This window comes from Hypomesus transpacificus, chromosome 18 (genome assembly GCF_021917145.1).
Source record: "Hypomesus transpacificus isolate Combined female chromosome 18, fHypTra1, whole genome shotgun sequence".
Classification (NCBI taxonomy): domain Eukaryota; kingdom Metazoa; phylum Chordata; class Actinopteri; order Osmeriformes; family Osmeridae; genus Hypomesus; species Hypomesus transpacificus.
This window is the reverse complement of record NC_061077.1, coordinates 9926227-9946959: the sequence shown is the minus strand read 5'-3', so window position 1 is coordinate 9946959 and position 20733 is coordinate 9926227. Positions and strand designations below refer to the sequence as shown.

The following is a 20733-nucleotide window of genomic DNA, read 5'->3' as shown; positions in this document are numbered from 1 at the left end:
GCCCCTCCCTATGCCACCTCCCTGCCCGATGATGTGGCTGTGCGTGTGGGGGAGGTGATCCGCCTGCAGTGCCTGGCCCATGGCACCCCACCCCTGACCTACCAGTGGTCCAAGCTGAACGGCACCCTGCCCCGCAGGGCTGAGCTACAGGGGGGGGATCTCCAGATTAATCTGGCAACCGCCGAGGACGCTGGCTCCTACAAGTGTGTCGCCTCAAACAAAGTGGGCAGGAGTGAGACTGTGGCTAAAGTCACTGTCAGATGTAAGTATTGTGGACACGTCAGTCTCTGTTTTATTAAGGTTAGATAGCTTCAGATTCAATAATCTCCCCATCTCCCCCTCCCTCCCCTCCAGCCCCCCTGGCAGTACGCGTGTCCCCCCAGGTGGAGGTCAAGGCTCTGGGCAGTGCTGTGGAGTTCACCTGCTCAGCTGCGGGCGGCTTGGAGACCACCGTCGAGTGGCTGAAGGAGGGTGGCGCCCTGCCACCCAACCACCATGTCAAAGAGGGGGTCCTGAGGTGAGCTTGACCCACGAGGTCCACCCACACTACTGATATGAGGGCTTGTGGTTCTATCATGACCTGATTTTGTGTCTGTCGCTTGAAGGATTGAGAACCTGGAGCAGAGCAACGAGGGGGTGTACATCTGCAGAGCCACCAGCGTGCATGGCCAGGCCCAGGACACAGCCAAGCTCACCATCCAAGGTCTGTCTGCCTGCCTGCCTGCCTGCCTGCCTGCCTGCCTGCCTGTCTGCCTGCCTGCCTGCCTGCCTGCCTGCCTGCCTGCCTGTCTGTCTGTCTGTCTGTCTGTCTGTCTGCCTGTCTGTCTGTCTGTCTGTCTGTCTGCCTGTCTGCCTGTCTGTCTGCCTGTCTGCCTGTCTGTCTGCCTGTCTGCCTGCCTGCCTGTCTGTCTGTCTGTTTGTCTGTCTGCCTGCCTGCCTGCCTGCCTGCCTGCCTGCCTGCCTGCCTGCCTGTCTGCCTGTCTGCCTGTCTGTCTGTCTGTCTGTCTGTCTGCCTGCCTGTCTGTTTGTCTGTCTGCCTGTCTGCCTGTCTGTCTGCCTGTCTGTTTGTCTGTCTGCCTGTCTGTCCGTCTGACTGTCTTAGCTGTGATGGAAGGAAGTTTATTTGGATATAAGGTCTTTGATCTGATATCACATTAACAACCCCCCCTCCCGGCACCCCAGCCCTGCCCAAGGTCATGATCAACGTGCGGACGTCGGTCCAGATGGTGATGGTGGGGAACTCGGTGGAGTTTGAGTGCCAGGCCATCGGCGAGCCCCAGCCCACCGTGCGCTGGAGCAAGGTGGGCAGCTCCCTGCCCGCCCACGTGGTGGTGAAGGGGGGCATGCTGAGGATCGAGCTGGTCAAGGAGGAGGACGCCGGCCAGTACCGCTGCACCGCCACCAACGATGTGGGCTCTGTCCAGTCTCAGGTGGACCTGCGTGTTCAGTGTGAGTGCACTGTGGAGGATACCACTCCCTCTGTGGCTAGACTAACTGTCTTCCTAAACACCCGTCTGTGGAAGCACACACACATACACACACACACACATATGAAAACCTAAGTGTATGTGTTGGGTCTAGCCCTACCCCAGATTGCAGGCCTGCCAGAGACCAAGGAGGTGACAGTGGGCTCTGACGCTGTCCTGCCCTGTGTGGCCACAGGATACCCCGAACCAGACATCAAATGGTCCAAGGTAACCATGGACAACCCCCCTCTCCACACTGCTCCACTGAACAAACCAGACACACTGATCTGCACATTATGGGATGTTAGCGTCGCCATGACTGCTCGGTTGATGTCCCCAGCTGCACGGAGAACTCCCCCCCAAGTGTGGGAACGGCAGCGGCAGCATCCTGACGGTTCCCAAGGTAACCCACGAGGATTCTGGGACGTACGTGTGCGCCGCCATCAACAAGCAGGGCCGGGTGGAAGCCTTCACCAACCTCACGGTGCACGGTCAGTCCCCCCAGGAACACGCACACACATCCACACCTCAAAACAACACACGCAGACATGTTAGGGCCGTTGTGTGTCTAACCCCTTGTCTCTCCGTGTGCTGTCTCTCCAGAGAGAGTGATGCCTTACTTCACCCAGGAGCCCCTGTCGTACCTCACCCTGCCCACCATCAAGAACTCCTACAAGGCCTTCAGCATTAAGATTACCTTCAGACCGGACAACGTGGATGGTGGGGACTCCCTGCGAATGCTTTGTGGCTTCTGTCTAATTGATGTCTATTGTTTGTTGTTTCAACTGATCTTTGTACACTCTGACACGGGACAATTCAACCGTTTGAGTTAGTCATGTCTGTGTTCTTGACTTCTGTTTGATATCAAGTTTTCCCTGTAAATGATGTCTCGCTCTTTTCTCCCCCCTCTCCCTCCCTCCCTCCCTCCCTCCTTCTCTCACCTCATGTGGTGAGAAGGTCTCATACTGTATGCGGGTGAGTGAGTCCCAGTGCTTGAGAGCTAACTCAACACTGACTCTCGTGTTGCTGTCTGGGCTAACCAGCGAAGCTACCGGTATCACGGAGCCTACGTACTCAGAATGGATCCTGATGGAAAAATAGGCTGCTATCAGAGAGAATGGCCTACAGGATGCCTGTATAGGCATGATGGATGTTCTGGCTGGTTGATGCTGCCTCTAGCCTGTTGGTGATATGATATGGATATGAACGTGCTATTGAATGTGACTGATGGACAGAATGAACTACAGTAATGCCTCCTCCAACTGCATCAGTTGCTACTCTCAACAGTACAGGATCACACTGCTGTGGTCTCACCATGTCTCTGTCCTTAGCCTTGGTTTGGAGATCGTACTGTGAAGTGTATCAGCTCTGATGTTGGGGATTACAGGAGATACTAGGTCCTCCTTGGGCATGAAATATCCCAATTCCCCAAAATCCCAAAGAGGAATAGGGCTGCTTCATTATATAACATCTTTAACAGGGGTTTCCAACCACGTTCCTGGAGAGCTACCTTTCTGTATGTTTTCAACCCCAAAACAAATCTAGCACACGGATTCAAATCATTTGCTTTTATGTGTTGAATTATGTTAGTTCCCAACTGGGGTTGGAACACAACCCTACAGGCAGGTGTCTCTCCAGACACAGAGTTAGAGACCTTTGCTAAATCATACATTACTGACTCCCAGGTATGTATCTGTGGTGTCCTCAACAAACCAGACTTGAGGCTCATTCTAGCCCCCTAAACTCTTATTTCTGGTCCCTCAATTCCAGAATCAAAGATGAAAGGACAGTGTAGAATACATACTTTACATACATGCAGTGCAAACTATAAGAGGATGCATGGTTGCCTACATGATAATACGGAGTGGCTTGATTGGTTAGCATGTGCTTGGCATGCAGCGTTTGTGAGGTTGGTGACCTGTGACAGTGGCAGTGTGAGATGCAGTGTCACGCCCAGACATGTCCGGGGGTGGCAGCACAGGGACCCTGGCTGCTCCCTGCTTGGCCTGGCCTTGGCCTGTAGCATGTTGCTTTACCATATATTAGCTTTCAGACTGAATGACATCTGCTTCTCATGTGATTCCTCCCAGCGTGTGCGGCAGTGTGTGTGCTCCATGCTAATTAAGGCTCCTCTACTCTGCTAGGGATGATCATCTATAACGGACAGAGGAGGACCACAGGAGCAGACTTCATCTCTCTGGGACTGGTGGGAGGGCGGCCAGAGTTCAGGTGAGGTTAGGACACCTTGACGAGGATGATGAAAAGGAGGCAGATGATGATGATGTTACTGAGGATTAGGAAAAGGAAGAAAACGATTATGTCTTTGATGATTAGGATGAGGATGATGCTAATGATGATGCTAATGATGATGCTAATGATGATGCTAATGATGATGCTAATGCTGATGATAAGGATACTAATGATGAGGTGTAGGCTGTTCTGTATGATGATGACGATCGTGTAACATGAACATGTGTCCTCAGGTTTGATGTGGGCTCAGGCATGGCCACTATCCGCTACCCCACCCCTATCAAGCTGGGTGAGTTCCACACAGTGGAGCTGTACCGGAACCTCACCCAGGGAAGCATCATAGTGGACGGAGGCACACCTGTCAACGGCAGCTCCCAGGTAGCCCACACACACACACACACACCTGGTTAAACTGAGATTTCACTCAAATAACATATTTGAACATGCCTTGCAAGTGTCACATGGAGACAGTAATAGCACAGTGTTTGTCTCGCTCACCCGAAAATACAATACGGTATACAGAATGAATGAATCATTTTTTTTTTTTTTTGTGTTTGGATGAATTCACTCTTGTTTCCTGTGTGATGCTGCAGGGCAAGTTCCAGGGTCTGGACCTGAATGAGGAGCTGCATGTGGGCGGGTACCCCAACTACACCCAGCTGGCCAAGACTGCTGACATCAAGACTGGCTTTGTTGGTGAGAGACCTGCTCATGTTCCCACAGTACCATTCAAGCACTGGGACTGCACTGCTTGCTACTGGACCAGGCCTCTGTCTGTCTGTCTGTCTGTCTGTGTGTGGGTGTGGACTAACCCTCTGATGCTCTGTGCTGCTGTGTAGGCTGTATTCGCCAGCTGATCATCCAGGGGGAGGAGGTCATCTTCAAAGACCTGGATCGTAGCTCCACAGGCGTGTCCAACTGTCCCACCTGCAAGGACCGGCCCTGTCAGGTCAGCACACACAGAGACCACTGTTACACCACCATGACACTATCCTGTTCTGATCCAAAACAGGACCTGGAGAAACGCTAGGCTTTGAAAGTAGAACTAGGGCTCTGAGGTTTTCCTTGTCAATTCATATGATGTGGTGTGGCTCCTGGTCCCAGAAGTGAAGCAGTATTTTATTTTTGCTGCTCCAGAACGCTGGTGTGTGTGTGGACTCAGAGGCCAGCCTGTACCAGTGTAAATGTCCCAGATCCTTCACAGGCAGCAACTGCCAGCACCACACCTCCGTCCACTGCCATGCAGGTAAACACGGTCTGGGTCCTTCCTCTGGTGCATCTCCTGTTTACCCATAAACCACGCTGCTATTTCTGTCAGGGGTAGTTTCTGTTAATGTCAGGGTGACTGCATGTCCTTTTTAAAATCAGAGTGGTTCAGTTCAGGTCAGACATCACAATAAGGGCATTTCATTTGCAGCTCACCCAGTCCATATACACAACTTAAAAACAGTACTTGTGACAATACAAAGAAAACAACAAACCACCTGGTGTCGAGGTAGCCTGAGGACAGTGGGAGCAGGAGGGTTACTGAAGGTGTTTGTGTCTGTTCTGTGACTGTTACAGAGGCCTGTGGACCAGATGCCACCTGCATCACCCGGCCCTCTGGGATGGGCTATGACTGCCGCTGTCACCTGGGCAAGTCTGGGAACAAATGCATGGATGGTAAGATAAAGAAACGCCCCCCCAGATGTACCCTCTTCTGTGGCCTCTGTTCTTCATGGATGATTAGAGACAGGTCTGGGCCTGGAGTCAGCCCTATCAGGTCTGGTAGTGTAGACACGCCTCCGGCCCCACACACTCAAACATAGCTCACCTGCTCACAGTAGGTGTTCCCTCTGGTGTCCTGCAGGAGAGCTGGTGACAACGCCTCTGTTTGACGGTGATAAGTCGTACATCGCCTATCCTCCCCTGACCAACGTCCACGACGACCTGCGCATCGTGCTGGAGTTCAAGCCCCTGGACCTGGACGGCCTGATGTTCTTCAGTGGAGACAGGAAGATGAAGGTAGAAGACTTTGTGGCTGTTTCCATGGTGGACGGACATGTGGAGTTCCGCTACGAGCTGGGCACAGGTCAGTCCCACTGTCGTTGGTCAACCATACTGTGCTGCTTTGGTCTCCTCTGCTTTGTGGTCTTATAAAACAAACAATCCTAATCAGTCCATCATCATGAGCAGTGAATCCGAGATGTGGCCTGTCACTAGAGGTATTAACCGGTGGTGGGTTTGTTTTGTCCTCCAGGGCAAGCCATCATGCGTAGCATGGAGCCTGTTTCCCTGGGCCAGTGGCACCGCGTGACAGCAGAGCGTATTAAGAAGGAGGGTTACCTGAAGGTGGACCAGGGTCCTGAGCAGAGACGCAGCTCCCCAGGGAAGGCCCAGGGCCTCAACGTCCACACCCCCATGTTCCTGGGAGGGGTCCCCAGCATGGACATCCTGCCCAAGCCGGCCAACATCAGCATGCTGTTTGATGGTTGCATAGGAGAGGTCAGAGCAAGGACACAGGAAAACCACAACAACTGTTTCATAATACGTCCAACATTGCTCACCCCAGCACATTGACAAAAAAACATGTCTCTGACCCCCTCTGCCCTGTCCAGGTGTCTATCAATGGTAAGAAGGTGGACCTGTCCTACAGCTTCACAGAGAGCCAAGCCATCAGCCAGTGTGTGGACGCCAGCCCATGTGAGCGGCGGCCATGTCTGAACGGAGGCAGCTGCCTGTCCAGCCCAGAGTATGAGTACCAGTGTCTCTGTATGGACGGCTTTGAGGGTGAGCACCATACTGTTCCATAAAGAAAGATCCTATTGTGATGGATTTTAGGAATGACTGTTGTCATTGCTGTTATTTCTCGTCACCAGCCTGCTATATGATCTATGTATGACCCCTCACCTTTCACCCCTGAACCTGTGTGTGTGTGTGTACCCCTCCAGGTGAGCGCTGTGAGGTAGTCAGGGACGTGTGTCTGCGGGACTCTCAGTGTCTGAACGGTGGCAAGTGTGTCGGTGGCCAGTGTGAGTGTGCTGCCAACTTCAAGGGACCCCTCTGTGTGGAACGTAAGTGTTGTCCTCCTCCTTCCTGTGGCCATACCTCCATCCAAATAACTCATCTACAGCGTTTGTCTTTTGTAGAAGCATGTTGGTTGAGGATAGTATTGATGGTGGTGTTGCGTTATAATCGGGGGGATACAGACATTCTGTGAAGGATCCCAGTCTTGCTCTGGACAGAAGGAGACATGTGTTAGAGTCTCCGGACGGTCCTTCTGGGTCTTGCTGACAGAGCTGTAGACATGCCTGCTTGGCCCAGGGGGCCGTTTCATCAGCCGGGAGCCTCTCCAGACCTGCTGCGGTCTGGAACTGATCCGTACCAGATCGATTCTCCACAGGCAGCAACGTCAGACAGCTGGAGAATGAGCCTCCAGCAGGGCGCTGTGTGTAGCGTACAGGTGATGAAGTGTGTCTCACTCCATGGATGTGTCCCACACACACAGGGCAGGTGGCCAGCTTCTCCGAGGCCCTGTGGAGTTTGGAGGGTAGCGGGGCCAATGGTACAGTATCATCACCTCAGAATGCCTGACAACACCGTGACTAACAGAGGACCGGCTGTCTGCCCCTGGGGGCCCCCGTCCCCCCCAGACCCACTCCTATCCGCCGCCCACCGTCCTCCTAACACAAACAGATCAAACGCTGCACCTGTATTTAACTGGTGACGGGTTCTCTATCCTGTGGAATGTTGGGAGAGGGGAATTCTATATTCCAGGCTAATGTAGAATGGAGTAAGATATCACTGCCTTGCAGGTCAGACACTGGTCATGGACATACAGTACAGTCGCTCTGTGTGACAGTATAAATGTAGAATTCCCCTTTTTGAATATCCGTCAGCGTCTTGTCCAGTTTCTGTCGTACTTACTCACTGCAACACAAACTCTCGTTTCTTGCCTTCGAATCTATTTGTCACTAAAAAGAGAAAGATGGCGTCTTTGGCCTTGTGTTTAGGCTAGGAACTGAGACGAAGGGAACACGAGCAGGGATGTTGTCCATTACTAACCAGTACAAGTGTTTTTCCAGAAAGTACTTTGTTTATGTGATAGCTGGGTTGAACTCTCTTATGAGTTGGTCTGCAGTACTGGGGATATGGTGATCCGTGCATGGAGCCGTGGTTTGGTCAGCTTTCAGATGCCTGTGTCTCGTGGTGGGATATACACAGTGTGTGAGGAATGAGGAATGACTTGGACTGATGGGAATGTTGTCTGATTGTGCTCTGTTTGTTGGAACAATTGAATCTTGAATCACAATAGTTCCCAGTTTTGAGGAAAGTGTGTCTGACGTCAGGAGCATTTTGTAACATAACATCTACTTACATTATTGCACTATGACATTTGTCATTTATTTTTAACATTAAATTTGTCGAATCTAACTGAGATTGTTTGTCTAAGGTGACATCTACGTCCACTGCCATCGGAGGGCGCTATAACACAGAAGCTAACAGGTCACAGCTCACAGACCAATCACATGTCAATCACTATGTTTTGGTAGATGCCCCCTCTCCGTATGCAGCTGGTTTCCAAGGCAACGGCTACCTGGATCTTCCTAGGTCTGTTTTCCCCAGAAGGTAAGTCATCTCTCCCAGCTCCACTCCCAGAGCTGTTGGAAGTGGAGGTACCACGGCTCCCTACCTGGGAGTGTTGATCTCCAGTCGGTCCGTGTCTCCGATGTGATGGTCGCTGCTCTCTGTTCCAGCTCCCATGACTCTCCAGAGACTATTCAGCTGGAGGTTCACACCACCTCCCCAGAAGGCCTGATCCTGTGGCATGGAGTGGTAGGTCCTGGTCAAAGTCTAGGTCCTGGTCCAGGTCTTAGTTATGGTCTCACATCCCTCACTTCCCCCAACCCACCTGCCCAGCCCCTCTAACACACACCACCAGCTCTTTGCCTAATCCATGTGTAAAAACTTGGTAAAGTGTGGTAAAACACTGTATTTCAGCCGTGCATTCATATTCACCCACATGTATCACATGGACACCCTGTCTGACTCCTAATATTCAGCTTTTGTCACTGCAGCTCGTGTGATTGTTAAGCATGTTGTCTAACTGCCAGACCTGTGTTGATAAGGCATGGTATTGACTCCACCACTGCATGCTGCCTGGTTGTGCTTTGTTACCCTAACTCCCCCTCCATCTTCCTCAGGAGACCAATGGCCCGCGCCATGTTCGCAGGATGCATGCTAGTAAAAAGGTATCCACCGCCCCTAAAAATCTGTGCTAATGTACCTTTTAAAACGGTGTGCTCCCCGCTTTCAGTGGATACTGTGCTGTATGGTGCTTCGAAATGGTACTTTGTACCGTACTTTGCTGTAAATGAGAACAGCTTGTTTTGAAATGTACAAGTGTTTGTTAGATGTGGTATCTTGAAATGCATGGTGTACATGACGGCTCCATCGCTGGTCATGTGATCGCCTGTTTTGTGCTACAAGTCTCCACGGAAACGTTTGGATCAGGTCAGAATTCACAGTTTGAATATGTGTAATATGTGTAATATGCTAATTAGTGAGCAGTTTGAATATGTTCCATTTGTGTAAAATGCTAATTAGAAAGCATTTACAAACCTGGAGCCATCTGCCTCGGACTGCGAGAAGTTGTAAAAGAATCATAGTTCACAGCTTTAAGTGGGCAACAGACTCACTAAGCCATGTCCAATCTGATATAGCCCTGTATAGTATAGGGATATCCTGCACCCTCTGCTCAGCTTTGTCATCAAAACAATTTTGTTTCCAGGAACTGGGAGAGCAAGGAAAGGGCAAGGACTTCATTAGCCTCGGTCTGCAAAACGGACACCTCGTCTTCAGGTGAATCATCACTGGCAGCATTATGTGACACTTGCATGTATACAATGTAATACCAATGTAATACACCATAAAGCCCGCTGTGTAGATACAGTGTGTATCTGCACCAGTGCTGGTAGGCCCTAGTCTGAGGGCGGCTGTGTGAATGTGTGTGCTGCCCACAGCTACCAGCTGGGCAGTGGGGAGGCAGAGATCATCTCCAAGGAGGTCATCAACGATGGCCAGTGGCACAAGATCACAGCAGTCAGGTACAGTACAGCCTTAGTACCAACCTACCACCCCTGCCTACAGAGCTCAGAGCGTATGACAAGGGCTTTCTCTCCTCTTCTGACAGAACCGGTAAAGATGGCTACATCCAGGTAGATGGAGGAGGCATTAAATCTGGACAGTCAAAAGGCAGGAGCCTGATGGTGAACACCAAAGGCAGCATATACCTGGGTAAGGGACACATCTGCACCTGTGAAAGACTGGGTGGACAGGGAAACATGTTCAGTGTTGGGAAATGAGGCTGTTTTTCTTTGGTCCTGGATTGTGTGTGTGTGTGTAACAGGGGGAGCCCCAAACATGGCAGTTCTGACAGGAGGAAAGTTCTCCTCTGGGGTGTCAGGGTGTGTGAGGAACCTGTCTCTGATGAACGGACAGCCAGGACAGCAGCCCAGCAGGACAGTGGACCTGCAGCTCCACGCCACCACCGGCAAAAACGTCAAGCACTGCTCCTCATAGACAGCAGCCTTCCCACACACACACACACCTACCCAGTGACTATGGAGATATGATACCATCACACACAGACACATTCACACACCCAACCAGCCACTCTCCGACACACATGCGGCCTGACTGAAATTGGTGCTTTGCTGCTACCAAAAGATAATCACAAAACAAAAGGATACTCTGAGTGCATAAAACCAAAAAAAGAGAGAAAAATTAATTGATATTAACAAGTCTTCTCTTCCTCTGTTGTATTCTCGATGAAGGACTATTAACACAGGAGATCCAGAACAGTTTACATACTCCCTGCAGTAGCTTTAGCTTTGAGAAGAGAGTAAAACGCTAGGCCTTCTACGATGGGTCAGATCCTATGGAGATGGAAATGTTTTTACAGCACTGAATTTTAATTTATATACATATACATATATATTATATATTTGTGGGGGAAAACATGCGAACTAACCATAACTGCTCTTCTATTTTCCTAGAGTTGATTCTAGGTTCTAATATTGTGTGTCTCAGGCTTTTGAGCCTAACTGTGTTGATACTTGAAGAAGCGAAGGCCTTCTTTCTTCACCTGTTGTGTAGCCGTAGGGGCGGGCATGCTCACAGTATAGCAAACCTTTGGGAGAGGGAGTTCACCACGTCATGGCCGTGCAGCATCGAGTCACTGCTCACGTGAAGACAGGATTCGAAACAATACTAAACTACAGCAGCAACTGTTTGGATTGCTGATGCTTTCTTCTGTTCCAAGCCATTTTTAAAGCTCAAATCACTTGCCTTCCGTGCATGGTTGCCTGTTTCATGTCTGTATTTGTTTTTATACAAAATATTGGTGCTAATGTCAGACACACAAATACATCACATGATCATTTGTCTGTTTCATTTTATTCATGTTTAGCAGAAAGGTTTTGGGGATAGACATATAGTAGGATAAGTGGCTGTAAGGTATTTAAAGAGAAGTTAAATATGTGTCGCCAGGGGGAAAAAAAATTCTGTTGTGCATGAGATTTGACGTAGGTTTTAGCATAAATATTTCTTCCAAATTTGATGTATTTTTCTGTCTCCTCCTGTCTCCTCCATAGTCCTCCTAATTAGATTGAGTAGATCTCAAACGACATGACTGAGGTGCCGATAATGGGTGGAAGTGTAGTTAATGTTTTTATTATGATCAACTGTTGAAAAGACTTTCCCCAGAATACTAGACATCTGCCAGTCAGACACATTGTGTGTTTGTGTTGGTATAAAGTATGTGTTGGTAGGCTGTGCATGTGCAGTATTGCTTCGGTAGACTCTACCCCCAGTCTTTTCCAGATTTTCTTTCAAACTCTTAGTGAAGTCAGAAAGTGTGTAGCGGTGTTTATGTGTTGTACGTGTGTGTGTTAGTGTATTAAAACACAGTATGTGTGTTCATTGTGTGTATGTCATCAAAAGCCCTAAAGGAGGGTCAAGCCAAATCCTCAGCAGAACTGCCTCATAATGTTCCTCATTTTCAGGTTCTGTAGCCATAGAAACTTCCAGATATATGTTTTCAAACTGAGGAAATGGCTGTAATAGTATATCTTGAGGTTGATGCATGTGCAGTAAGCAGTAGACACTAGAGACACACAGTAGACCTCGGAAGAGTTCAGTAGAGTGCAGTCGAAGCCTCCTGCAGGTGCTGAGACAAGCAGTGTAACTCCCATAAGCATGCTCGCCCACGATGGTTGACCACACAACCAAACCATAATGGCAAGCTCACTACGGGGCTCACAAACCTTTTCACTTTTTGTACGGTTGAGATTCTGTATGTTTATTAATATTCTAAAAATGAGCACTATCATTTCACTTAAAGTTGCTTCATTTTTATTTATTTTTAACGTTTTTTTTCCCACTGCAGTTGTTTTCAGGCTTACCTTACCTAAAAGCTTCCCTTTTCTCTTTGGTTCTTGTGTTTTGCCTCCCCATACTCCCTGCCTGTATAATCTTACCTAAAAGCTTCCCTTTTCTCTTTGGTTCTTGTGTTTTGCCTCCCCATACTCCCTGCCTGTATAATCTTACCTAAAAGCTTCCCTTTCTCTTTGGTTCTTGTGTTTTGCCTCCCCATACTCCCTGCCTGTATAATCTTACCTAAAAGCTTCCCTTTCTCTTTGGTTATTGTGTTTTGCCTCCCCATACTCCCTGCCTGTATAATCCATCCCCCTATGTTGGATTAGTAAAAAAAAACCTTGCCCCCCCCCCCCCCCCCCCAGAGAGCCTCAGAGACGCCTTCTGGGAGTTCCCATGTTCCCTGATGTCAGGAGAATGTCCTGTGTACCCAAGCTGACTGGATGGTTCCATCTGTAGACTTTTACAGTGGAGATTTTCCAAGGCCTAGATTGTACAAACAATGCTTTGACTGACCTTATTCATGAGGACAGGTAACACTGGGATTGTTGCAGTGTGTATAGCCAAGCTAGTTCGGAGTCATCAACAACTACGCTACAGAAAGTAGAAATACAAAAAAAAAGATCAAAAGTGATCAAAATATTGAAAGCATTTAAGATGCTCTAAAATCTGAGTTGTTCAAGTTTGTTTATGGAGCTATCTTATAAATGATGGAAAGTACACATTTTTGAAATTGTTAATATTGTGTATGTATGACAAAAGGCAAAATGTAAAGATGGACTGTCAGAGTTGAGTCAGTAATGCTTACCTACAACACTAAATGAAATGATGATCTACTATTGTTTTTGACTGTACCATTTCCAGAGTTGGGTGAACTCTCCCCCTCCCTCAGTGTTTCTTAAATAAAACAAAATTCATGTGCTATTTATTATTTTGTGACTTGTGTTATTTTGCTGACACAGGCTGTCAGGACGTCTCAATGAATTACCCAACATTTTTACAATCTCCCCATTGTCTCCTCATTCTCTTTGGCAGGCAGGCCTATGCCTTTTTGACCCTAAGGATATGAGAATGTGATTAGAAGATTCCTCTATTACAAGGACAGTTGAAAATGTCAAGGTCCACTGTCCCCCTGTGAAAGTTACACCTTAATCCCATTTCTGAATGTGCAGACCCGAAGCCAAAGTCCTACACCTACTATCATCTTTATCCTACTGTAGAATGGGGACTCACATTTTTGTTGGAACGAGTCCAGAGTTGATTTTAATCTCATCTCACAATATCAGAAATCAGAATCAGAATTGGTGTTTATTCGCCATGAAAGTTTACACAGACAAGGAATTTACTTTGTCAGGAGAGCCTACCTAGGCAGACATTTTCAGTGCCAACTAGAAAAGTTACAGCATAGCATGAGGAGAGAGGAGGAGAGAAAAAGGCAACCCCATACAATGCTCCTAGAGGAGTACAGTGTGGGAACAGGCAAAAACCTCAGCACATAAGCCCAACAACATTTACAAAGACATTTGCAACGGGGAGTGGGGGGGGTAGACAGCAGCCTCTGGACCTGCAGCCATGGTAGGCACTGGACACAGACCTGCCAGCCACCCTGGGGAAACAAGCAGTCGAAGGCGTTGGATGGGGGTGGGGGGGGGGGATATCTGTAGTAGGTGAAAGTTAATGAGTGAGTAGGTCTGGGTTGGCGCCCTCGACCTGGGCCACAATCAGTCCGATTCTCCCTATGCAGATTGTGTTGGCAAGGAGACATCCTTGGTCATGACCCGGGCAGAGACCAAACCACAGATGTCGGTGGGGGGGGGGGGAGGGAAGAGCAAGATAGTCTCACTTCAGGGCTCTCCAGGGGAGTTGTTTTCCAACAATGGCCTTGGCCAAGGCCTGTGCTGGTTACGGGGCCGAAAGTAGATAAGATTGGGGTAGTTGTTTTGACGAGTAGCCGCGACTAAATTTTCATGTCCACCCTTCAGGAAGGTCTCCATCTCATCCATCTGCCTTTGCAGAGCCGCAAACTTATCCCTGTTGTACTCCATACTTCGTTGTAAGTTCACAGTCAGAGCTCCAACAGCTCTGCCCAACGCATCAATCATGTCAGGCAGCCTAACGGGGCTTTTGATGGCCGCAGCCGTTTCCTTGATTTTCCGATATACAAAGCCAGCGCCTATTCCAAACACCAGAAAGCCTGTAATCACGGTTCAGAATATGAAGATGTCTTCAACGTCCTCCGTGTAAAGCGCCGCTAAACACACGACACGCCAATTTGCCCACACGTCCATCGTGTAGCCAGCTGCGAACGTCCCATCAGGAAAGTTGGGTTCCCCCGAACCCGAGCTTCTCTTCGAGAGACCAGCTAATTAATTCCATGCTTCTAGTTTCGGAGAGTGATGATGAGAGAGTATCTTGAGACAGACAAGACAAGACAGAGCCAAGCAGGGAAGGTCAGGGAGGGGAGGATATGTTAAATTATACCTGTGGTAAGGTGTCATTTGGGAGGGGTTTAATTTGCCATGTTCAGCATATGGAAAGGAGCTGTATCCATTGGCCTTTTGTATTCAATGGTAATAACTGCATGGCCTCAAAGTACAGTAAAAAAACTTTGAAAACTAACCATCGGGTGATTTCCTAGATCTGGGCTCAATCACTTCACACTTCATAGGCCTATTGTTGGGTTAAGACACAACATCCTTCCTGATTGAGACATACATAGTATCATGCACTGGTGTTTGTTCACAGTCAAAAATGTGTTCTATGAAACAGAATAGTCACTCTGTTCCTACACAGGAAATGTGTGACACATGGTCTCATACACACTCACATCAGTGTGAAACGAGCTCCAGCTGTCGATTCCTCCTCCGGTGGACTGTATAATGTCTGAGCCACTATGATTTGATTTCATTCCTATTATTGTTACAAAAACTAAACCCTCCGTTGATACAGAATTGTATTCACTTACCATATTTGTGGCACAGATTTGTGCAGAGTATATGTATTGAATCCAGTGATATATGGATTACTTCTCCATAAAATAGTAATGGGTTAAATTAGTTATGCCGGGATAACTCACCTGTTACCGACCTGTGCCTTTAAGAGGAGCTATCTGCTACTTAGTAGTGACATTTAGCTGAGCCTAGGGGGCCATTTCCTTTCAGGAAATCAATCCACACAGTAACACTGAGACTGTCTTTTTCAGGCTGTTGTGTATAATTCCACTGTGTAAGTAAGTAACAGTTACTCTAAACGTATTATGCTGGTTATTTTAGAATGAATAGTTGTTAGAGCCCAATCATGCAAGAATCCATATTGCCATTCTCAAAGTTATTTGTTTGTGCCCAAACCAAAGTGTTTCGCACCAATCAACGACCTATTAGAAACTACTGTTAGCTGCGGGCATGGTTGAACTTAGGCCGTGATAGATGGTAATAGACAGATGTTTCATTCTTATCATTCACAATCTGCCATTTTTCCAAAGCGCCTGCCCTCTTTCAAACAGTTTCTAAAGTTGACATCCCAGATGGTTATGTGTAAAAACCCATCTGGTGATCAGGATAGGTTCTTCTCCCACCCCAAAACAGTAGGTGGAGGGATTTTTGGGGATGATAACTTTTATTACTATTGTAAAGGAACATCAGGCTGGTGTATTGGTTAAATTCACTCCTCAGTGGAAACGTCAACGTTTTGTGGTGGTATAACCAGTTAACACATTTTTACAGAAGACGTAGTCGTGGTTGTAGTGCCACTGCCAGAGGACTGGAGTTTGTATCTGGGTCTAAGAGGAATCAGGAGGAAGCTATGCTGACTGCTCTGTTACCATGGTTATTCATTTAACATAAGTTATTGGGTGGTGTGATGTGTGCATAATGACTGAATTACATAACAGGATGGTTAAAATATGCTCTACATATTCAAATATTCTGTATTTTAAAGACCAGTTTGTACTTTTAATTATAATTTAATTATGTTTATATTTTGACTCCAAATGGGATACAAGCTCTCTAGTCTTGTTGTTTTTCTATTGGTGGACATCAGAGGATTGTACTGAATATAATAATACTGTCCCCCTACATTGTAATACAAAATAATTGTGATAAGATGGTTTGTGAAATCCTCAAAAAACAGGAAATGTAAATGACCACACCAACCCATCTGGGGGATGAGACCCACTCATCTTACTGATCTTCTGCATGGGGCAGAGATGATCTATACTAACAGAGATAAAACAATGTAGAGCATTGTTATTTCAATCTAGTTCTAACAAATCCTTTGTTGGACGGGACTCTTAAAGAGAACAGTCAAATGTCAACTCAGGGTGTGCAGAGAGAGAAAAAGAGTGGGGATTAGTGTGAAGAAACCTGAACTTCCTGAGAAAACCACATTGAGAGGTCGAGAACAGGATGGGAGGAGGATGGAATGAGACACACACACACACACACACACACATAGGTACAGGTAATAGAAGGCATCTTCGACTTTGGTGTTGTGATCTGAATGTACAGGAGGAGCCTGTATACCATGTGACAGCTTGTACATGGAGGAGACTAGGAGACCAACTCTTTTGGTCAGCAGTATACAACTTGATGGTGTGGAGAGATTCAGACTATTCCAATTAGTCTTACAAACACATTGCTGTCAATTCTGCAGATCATTCGGTGAGTAATATTGAATTATTATATGCTGTATGTAGAATAACAAGTCGGATGATACCTTAGAAATGATCTCTGAGTGACTTTTCAACCTAATGACAGAACCTCTGTGCCTTCCTAATAGCAGATTTCTCTTGCTGCAAAATGACCATTTATCATCATGTTAACTCAGATCTTTGCAATTAGCATTGTTCTAACTGCAGGTAAAGGCCACTAAGATTCCATATATTTTATATTATACGACATTCATTTCCAAAAATATATGAATGACATTCAAGCATTTTGAAATGTCATCCTTTAGATGTGTTTACCTTCACTGCAGCGCTGGAGAGTGAGTGCCTTCTCTAGTTATGTCAATGTCATTGAATGTGCCATTCAAGTGAGAGGGTTCCGTCAGACTTAGCTGTGAGCTCCTCTCAGGGCTGTCCTGTTCCTTCCTCCTGGTCAGTCTGCAGGACAGTCTGCAGGACAGTCTGCAGGACAGCCTGGTTTGATGACGGGAACGTGACCAGCCAGGGGGACTCTGAGCTGTTCACAGACCTGCAAAGGAGGCACTGGGAGGGAGCGTGTGCTAGCCCCATTGACATGGAGGCCCAAACCGTGTCTGGCATTAAGTTACTATACACCAATAACTTCTTCCACAGGTAAACTGACAACCCTGTACAGCAATCACACTCGCACTTACTATTAGTATACAGAAAGAGTAATGTGAATTACTCTAATCTTGAAATACAAATCTCGATGTGGGTCTGTGTAATATTATCTCAACAGTCACACAAAAAATGTAGCAGCCTTAGGCAGGCTAATCATGTGTTACCCAATCTTTGAAACATTATGAGTTGGTCCATTGCAGGTACAGTGCCTCAGAGGGGTTTGCGTGTCTAAACTCAGATTGAAGCGGTGGTCATGTGAGGATTACAAAGTCATGTCCACCTGCTCAGGATTGTTCTGTACTGGTTTTCCTGCATGTTGAAATAAGAATTTGCTAAATGGTTTTGCCATTGAATTAGAATGCCACGAGGGGAAGTATTAAGTATCTTGTGTGTGATGTCAGGCAGACTGTTGTTTTGGACAGAGTATAGAACACGCTGGTTCGATGACCCCACAGGTAATGGAGACTATGAGGTGCTGAATGTGCTCCTCAGAATGTACCCTAGGGATATATGTCATCGTCCAATAGCCATTGAAGCCCAGACAGTGTATGGAGACCCAGTCTCCGGCACTTCAGACCGCCTCCTCATGTGAGATACAAGTATCTTTCTGCTACAAACTAATTTATGACACACAAACATCAGACAATACCACAAAACCACCTGACCGTGAATCAGATGGGATAAGAAGTAGCGCATGCCCAATCAGCGTCTCACAAGTTAAGTTACCCAACCCATCTGCAGCCTCTATGTTTCTTTAAACAGATAGTCATCTACTACAACAAACAATCCCCCTTTCCTGTGTGCAGCAACAGTTGTCACAGCATGTGTCCCTTTACAAAAAACATAGAAGCCTTTCGAATCAAATCACCTACGAACTACATGTATTTTACACATAATCTAAAGTTTCACATCCCAGTGTACTTTATTTCCACTCATCCCTGTGGTTCCTTTGCCGCAGTTAGGATGCCACCTATGGGTTTGACGATGTAAATGCAGACCAGGGAAACAGACACTTCCAGGACTATAGAGTTAGTTTTACATGCCCGACAGAGTTTTGCCAAGGTGTCTCCACTTCCGTGTCCTCAACATCCTGAACAGACCTCATGTGCAAAGCAAAAACATACTTTGACACTTTCACATCTGTGACAATATCAAAATCCCAATTACTGTATGGCCCCACCTCTGAAAAAAAAAAGATGCTGTTTTGAAAACAAAGTTGTTTTCTATAAATATACACTGGTGTTGATGATAGCAACTGTCCCTAAGGTCAGGTTACTAAAGAGGGCGATGTGGAGTCCATTCCCCAGCTGCTGAACACCTTCCCTGGACAGGTGTGTCAGACTCCCATCAGTCTTTAGGCCCAGACCACCTATGGCATCTCTGCTAAGCACACTGGAGAAACCTTCCTCTCGTAAGTACAATAAATGTGTGTACACTAGATAGTGATCAGCCCCAGACTGTTACCTTGTGTAATCACACAGAGATATACTTCATTTGTATTTGGCAGTGCAATACGTATTAGTTCAATTGTGTAATAACAGATGAGCCTACGGCCCTTTTTTAAAGAAATGTGTTTATTTTCATGTCCCTTAGCTATAATGTGGAATTTGGGTTTGTCTGCATCAATCTGCTCAGAGGACTAGACAATGCCAGGACTATCGTGTGATGCTGATCTATCCTTCAGAGTTTTGCCAAGCAAAAAAAAAAGCATTTGTGGCATCTCACAAACATGCACACATGGAGAAATTGGTTGATATGCTGTAGTCTTACGTACGATTTATGAATGACATGGCCCTTTGCAAACATGCATTCACATGACTAATAACATTTTCTAATGAACATTGAAAAGTAGTTTCTGTCATTAAACTTCTCTGGATCACCACAAAGCCCCTGTGAAATATCCGCTACAAATCCTCCACACCATATGTATATAGTGTATGGGGGATGGCCACATGTTTGTGACAGGATGCCTAACCACCTGGCTTGACCTTGACCACCCGTCTAGGAGGGGGGATATGAATCCCAGCTGCAGTTGGTGTACACATTTACATTACATTTAGCAGACGCTCTTATCCAGAGCAACTTACAGTAAGTACAGGTACATTCCCCCCTGAGGCAAACAGGGTGAAGAGCCTTGCCCAAGGACACAACATAATTTGGCTCAGCCAGGAATCGAACCAGCAACCTTCTGATTAATAGCTGAGTTCCATGTTCACTGACAATCTCTACTCCCCAGAAATGCTGGCACCCCAGACAGAGAAACAGTTGGAAATATGTGTAGAAATAAGTGTCAGAAAAATATCATAATGGTTTGGAGTCAAATATGTGCTAAAAGAATACTTAATAATCTGTTTCTTCCAGGTATGACGCTACCCATGGCTTTGCCTGTGTGAATGCGGAGCAGCCAGGAGGCAGGTGCTGTGCTAACCCTAACCCTACAAGGTCTGCTTTACCTGTCCTCTTAACTTCTGTTCAGTAAACAACGGGTCAACATAAGGCCTGTTTATGCACCAAAGCACACATTTATTCAGAATTCCCTGCGGTTGATTTGTACATGTGCAATAAAGGATCAAAACGTAACCTGGACCCTAGATCTGGGAAGTGAAATACATTTTCTAGATTTTGCGTCCAGTTCAACACATTCAACTTTCTGTGTTTACTGTATGATTTGAATTCATTAATAAAGGAAACAGAAATTCACAAGGCCCCTTTGGTAGACGAGGCCCATGGCAATGTGTTGCCTACCTACAAGTATTTCCTGTTGACTAAGATAGTTAGACCTCAATGATTTGTGTACAAATCATCTATTTCAGGTGATTGGTTATAACTGTGTTGGTCTAGCCTTCACTATTTAAAATACAACACTTAGAAATAAGGTATGGTACCAAATAGTAGGCAAGTGATCTTCCTAATTGCAATATAGCCGAACAAAAGCTGAAAGACTGCTCTTTTCTAAGGATCTCTACTTCACAAAGAGGATAACAAAGACCTTGCTAGGTCTTGGCTAGCATTCTTAGATTTATTCTATGACTTAACTCTGAATTATGAATTAACTCTGTATTATATTAGCCTTCAGCATAAGCATACAATGTGCTGCAGCAATGTTTTCCTAGATAACAGCAGTTTGGAAAACAAACATGAAGTTGTTTATTTTAAAAAGGTTGCTTCAACAAGCTTAAGATCAGCACTAAATATGTAGTTGGTATGGCAATTTTACTTTAAAGGTGAATCTGCTACAACCACTAGGGATAAAGTAATATTGTTGTGTTCCAAGACTCTTTACATTTGGTTATTTGT

The 20733-nt window shown here is 46.6% G+C and overlaps 1 protein-coding gene and 1 long non-coding RNA gene across 5 annotated transcripts in view; both read left to right on the top strand.

Annotated features, from left to right (window-relative positions):
• hspg2 (heparan sulfate proteoglycan 2) overlaps nt 1-13057 on the top strand; it is a 77682-nt gene extending 64625 nt beyond the window's left edge. For all 4 annotated transcript variants that reach the window (XM_047039557.1, XM_047039558.1, XM_047039556.1 and 1 more), the window contains 26 exons: nt 2-262; nt 355-517; nt 606-703; nt 1183-1449; nt 1582-1694; nt 1807-1957; nt 2070-2186; nt 2424-2441; nt 3611-3695; nt 3950-4094; nt 4310-4412; nt 4556-4665; nt 4854-4962; nt 5280-5378; nt 5566-5787; nt 5956-6200; nt 6314-6485; nt 6647-6769; nt 7204-7260; nt 8249-8324; nt 8453-8531; nt 8900-8947; nt 9487-9557; nt 9719-9802; nt 9889-9992; nt 10105-13057. In XM_047039557.1, coding sequence (XP_046895513.1) covers nt 2-262; nt 355-517; nt 606-703; nt 1183-1449; nt 1582-1694; nt 1807-1957; nt 2070-2186; nt 2424-2441; nt 3611-3695; nt 3950-4094; nt 4310-4412; nt 4556-4665; nt 4854-4962; nt 5280-5378; nt 5566-5787; nt 5956-6200; nt 6314-6485; nt 6647-6769; nt 7204-7260; nt 8249-8324; nt 8453-8531; nt 8900-8947; nt 9487-9557; nt 9719-9802; nt 9889-9992; nt 10105-10277 — 3293 coding nt within the window. In that variant the 3' untranslated portion in view covers nt 10278-13057. The remainder of the gene's footprint in view (nt 1; nt 263-354; nt 518-605; nt 704-1182; nt 1450-1581; nt 1695-1806; nt 1958-2069; nt 2187-2423; nt 2442-3610; nt 3696-3949; nt 4095-4309; nt 4413-4555; nt 4666-4853; nt 4963-5279; nt 5379-5565; nt 5788-5955; nt 6201-6313; nt 6486-6646; nt 6770-7203; nt 7261-8248; nt 8325-8452; nt 8532-8899; nt 8948-9486; nt 9558-9718; nt 9803-9888; nt 9993-10104) is intronic.
• A 3622-nt stretch (nt 13058-16679) lies between these two features.
• On the top strand, nt 16680-20135 carry LOC124481119. Its single transcript, XR_006957619.1, has 4 exons — nt 16680-16789; nt 17232-17427; nt 18703-18847; nt 19798-20135. It is a non-coding gene; the product is annotated as an uncharacterized LOC124481119 (long non-coding RNA).
• Nucleotides 20136-20733: the final 598 nt, after the last annotated feature.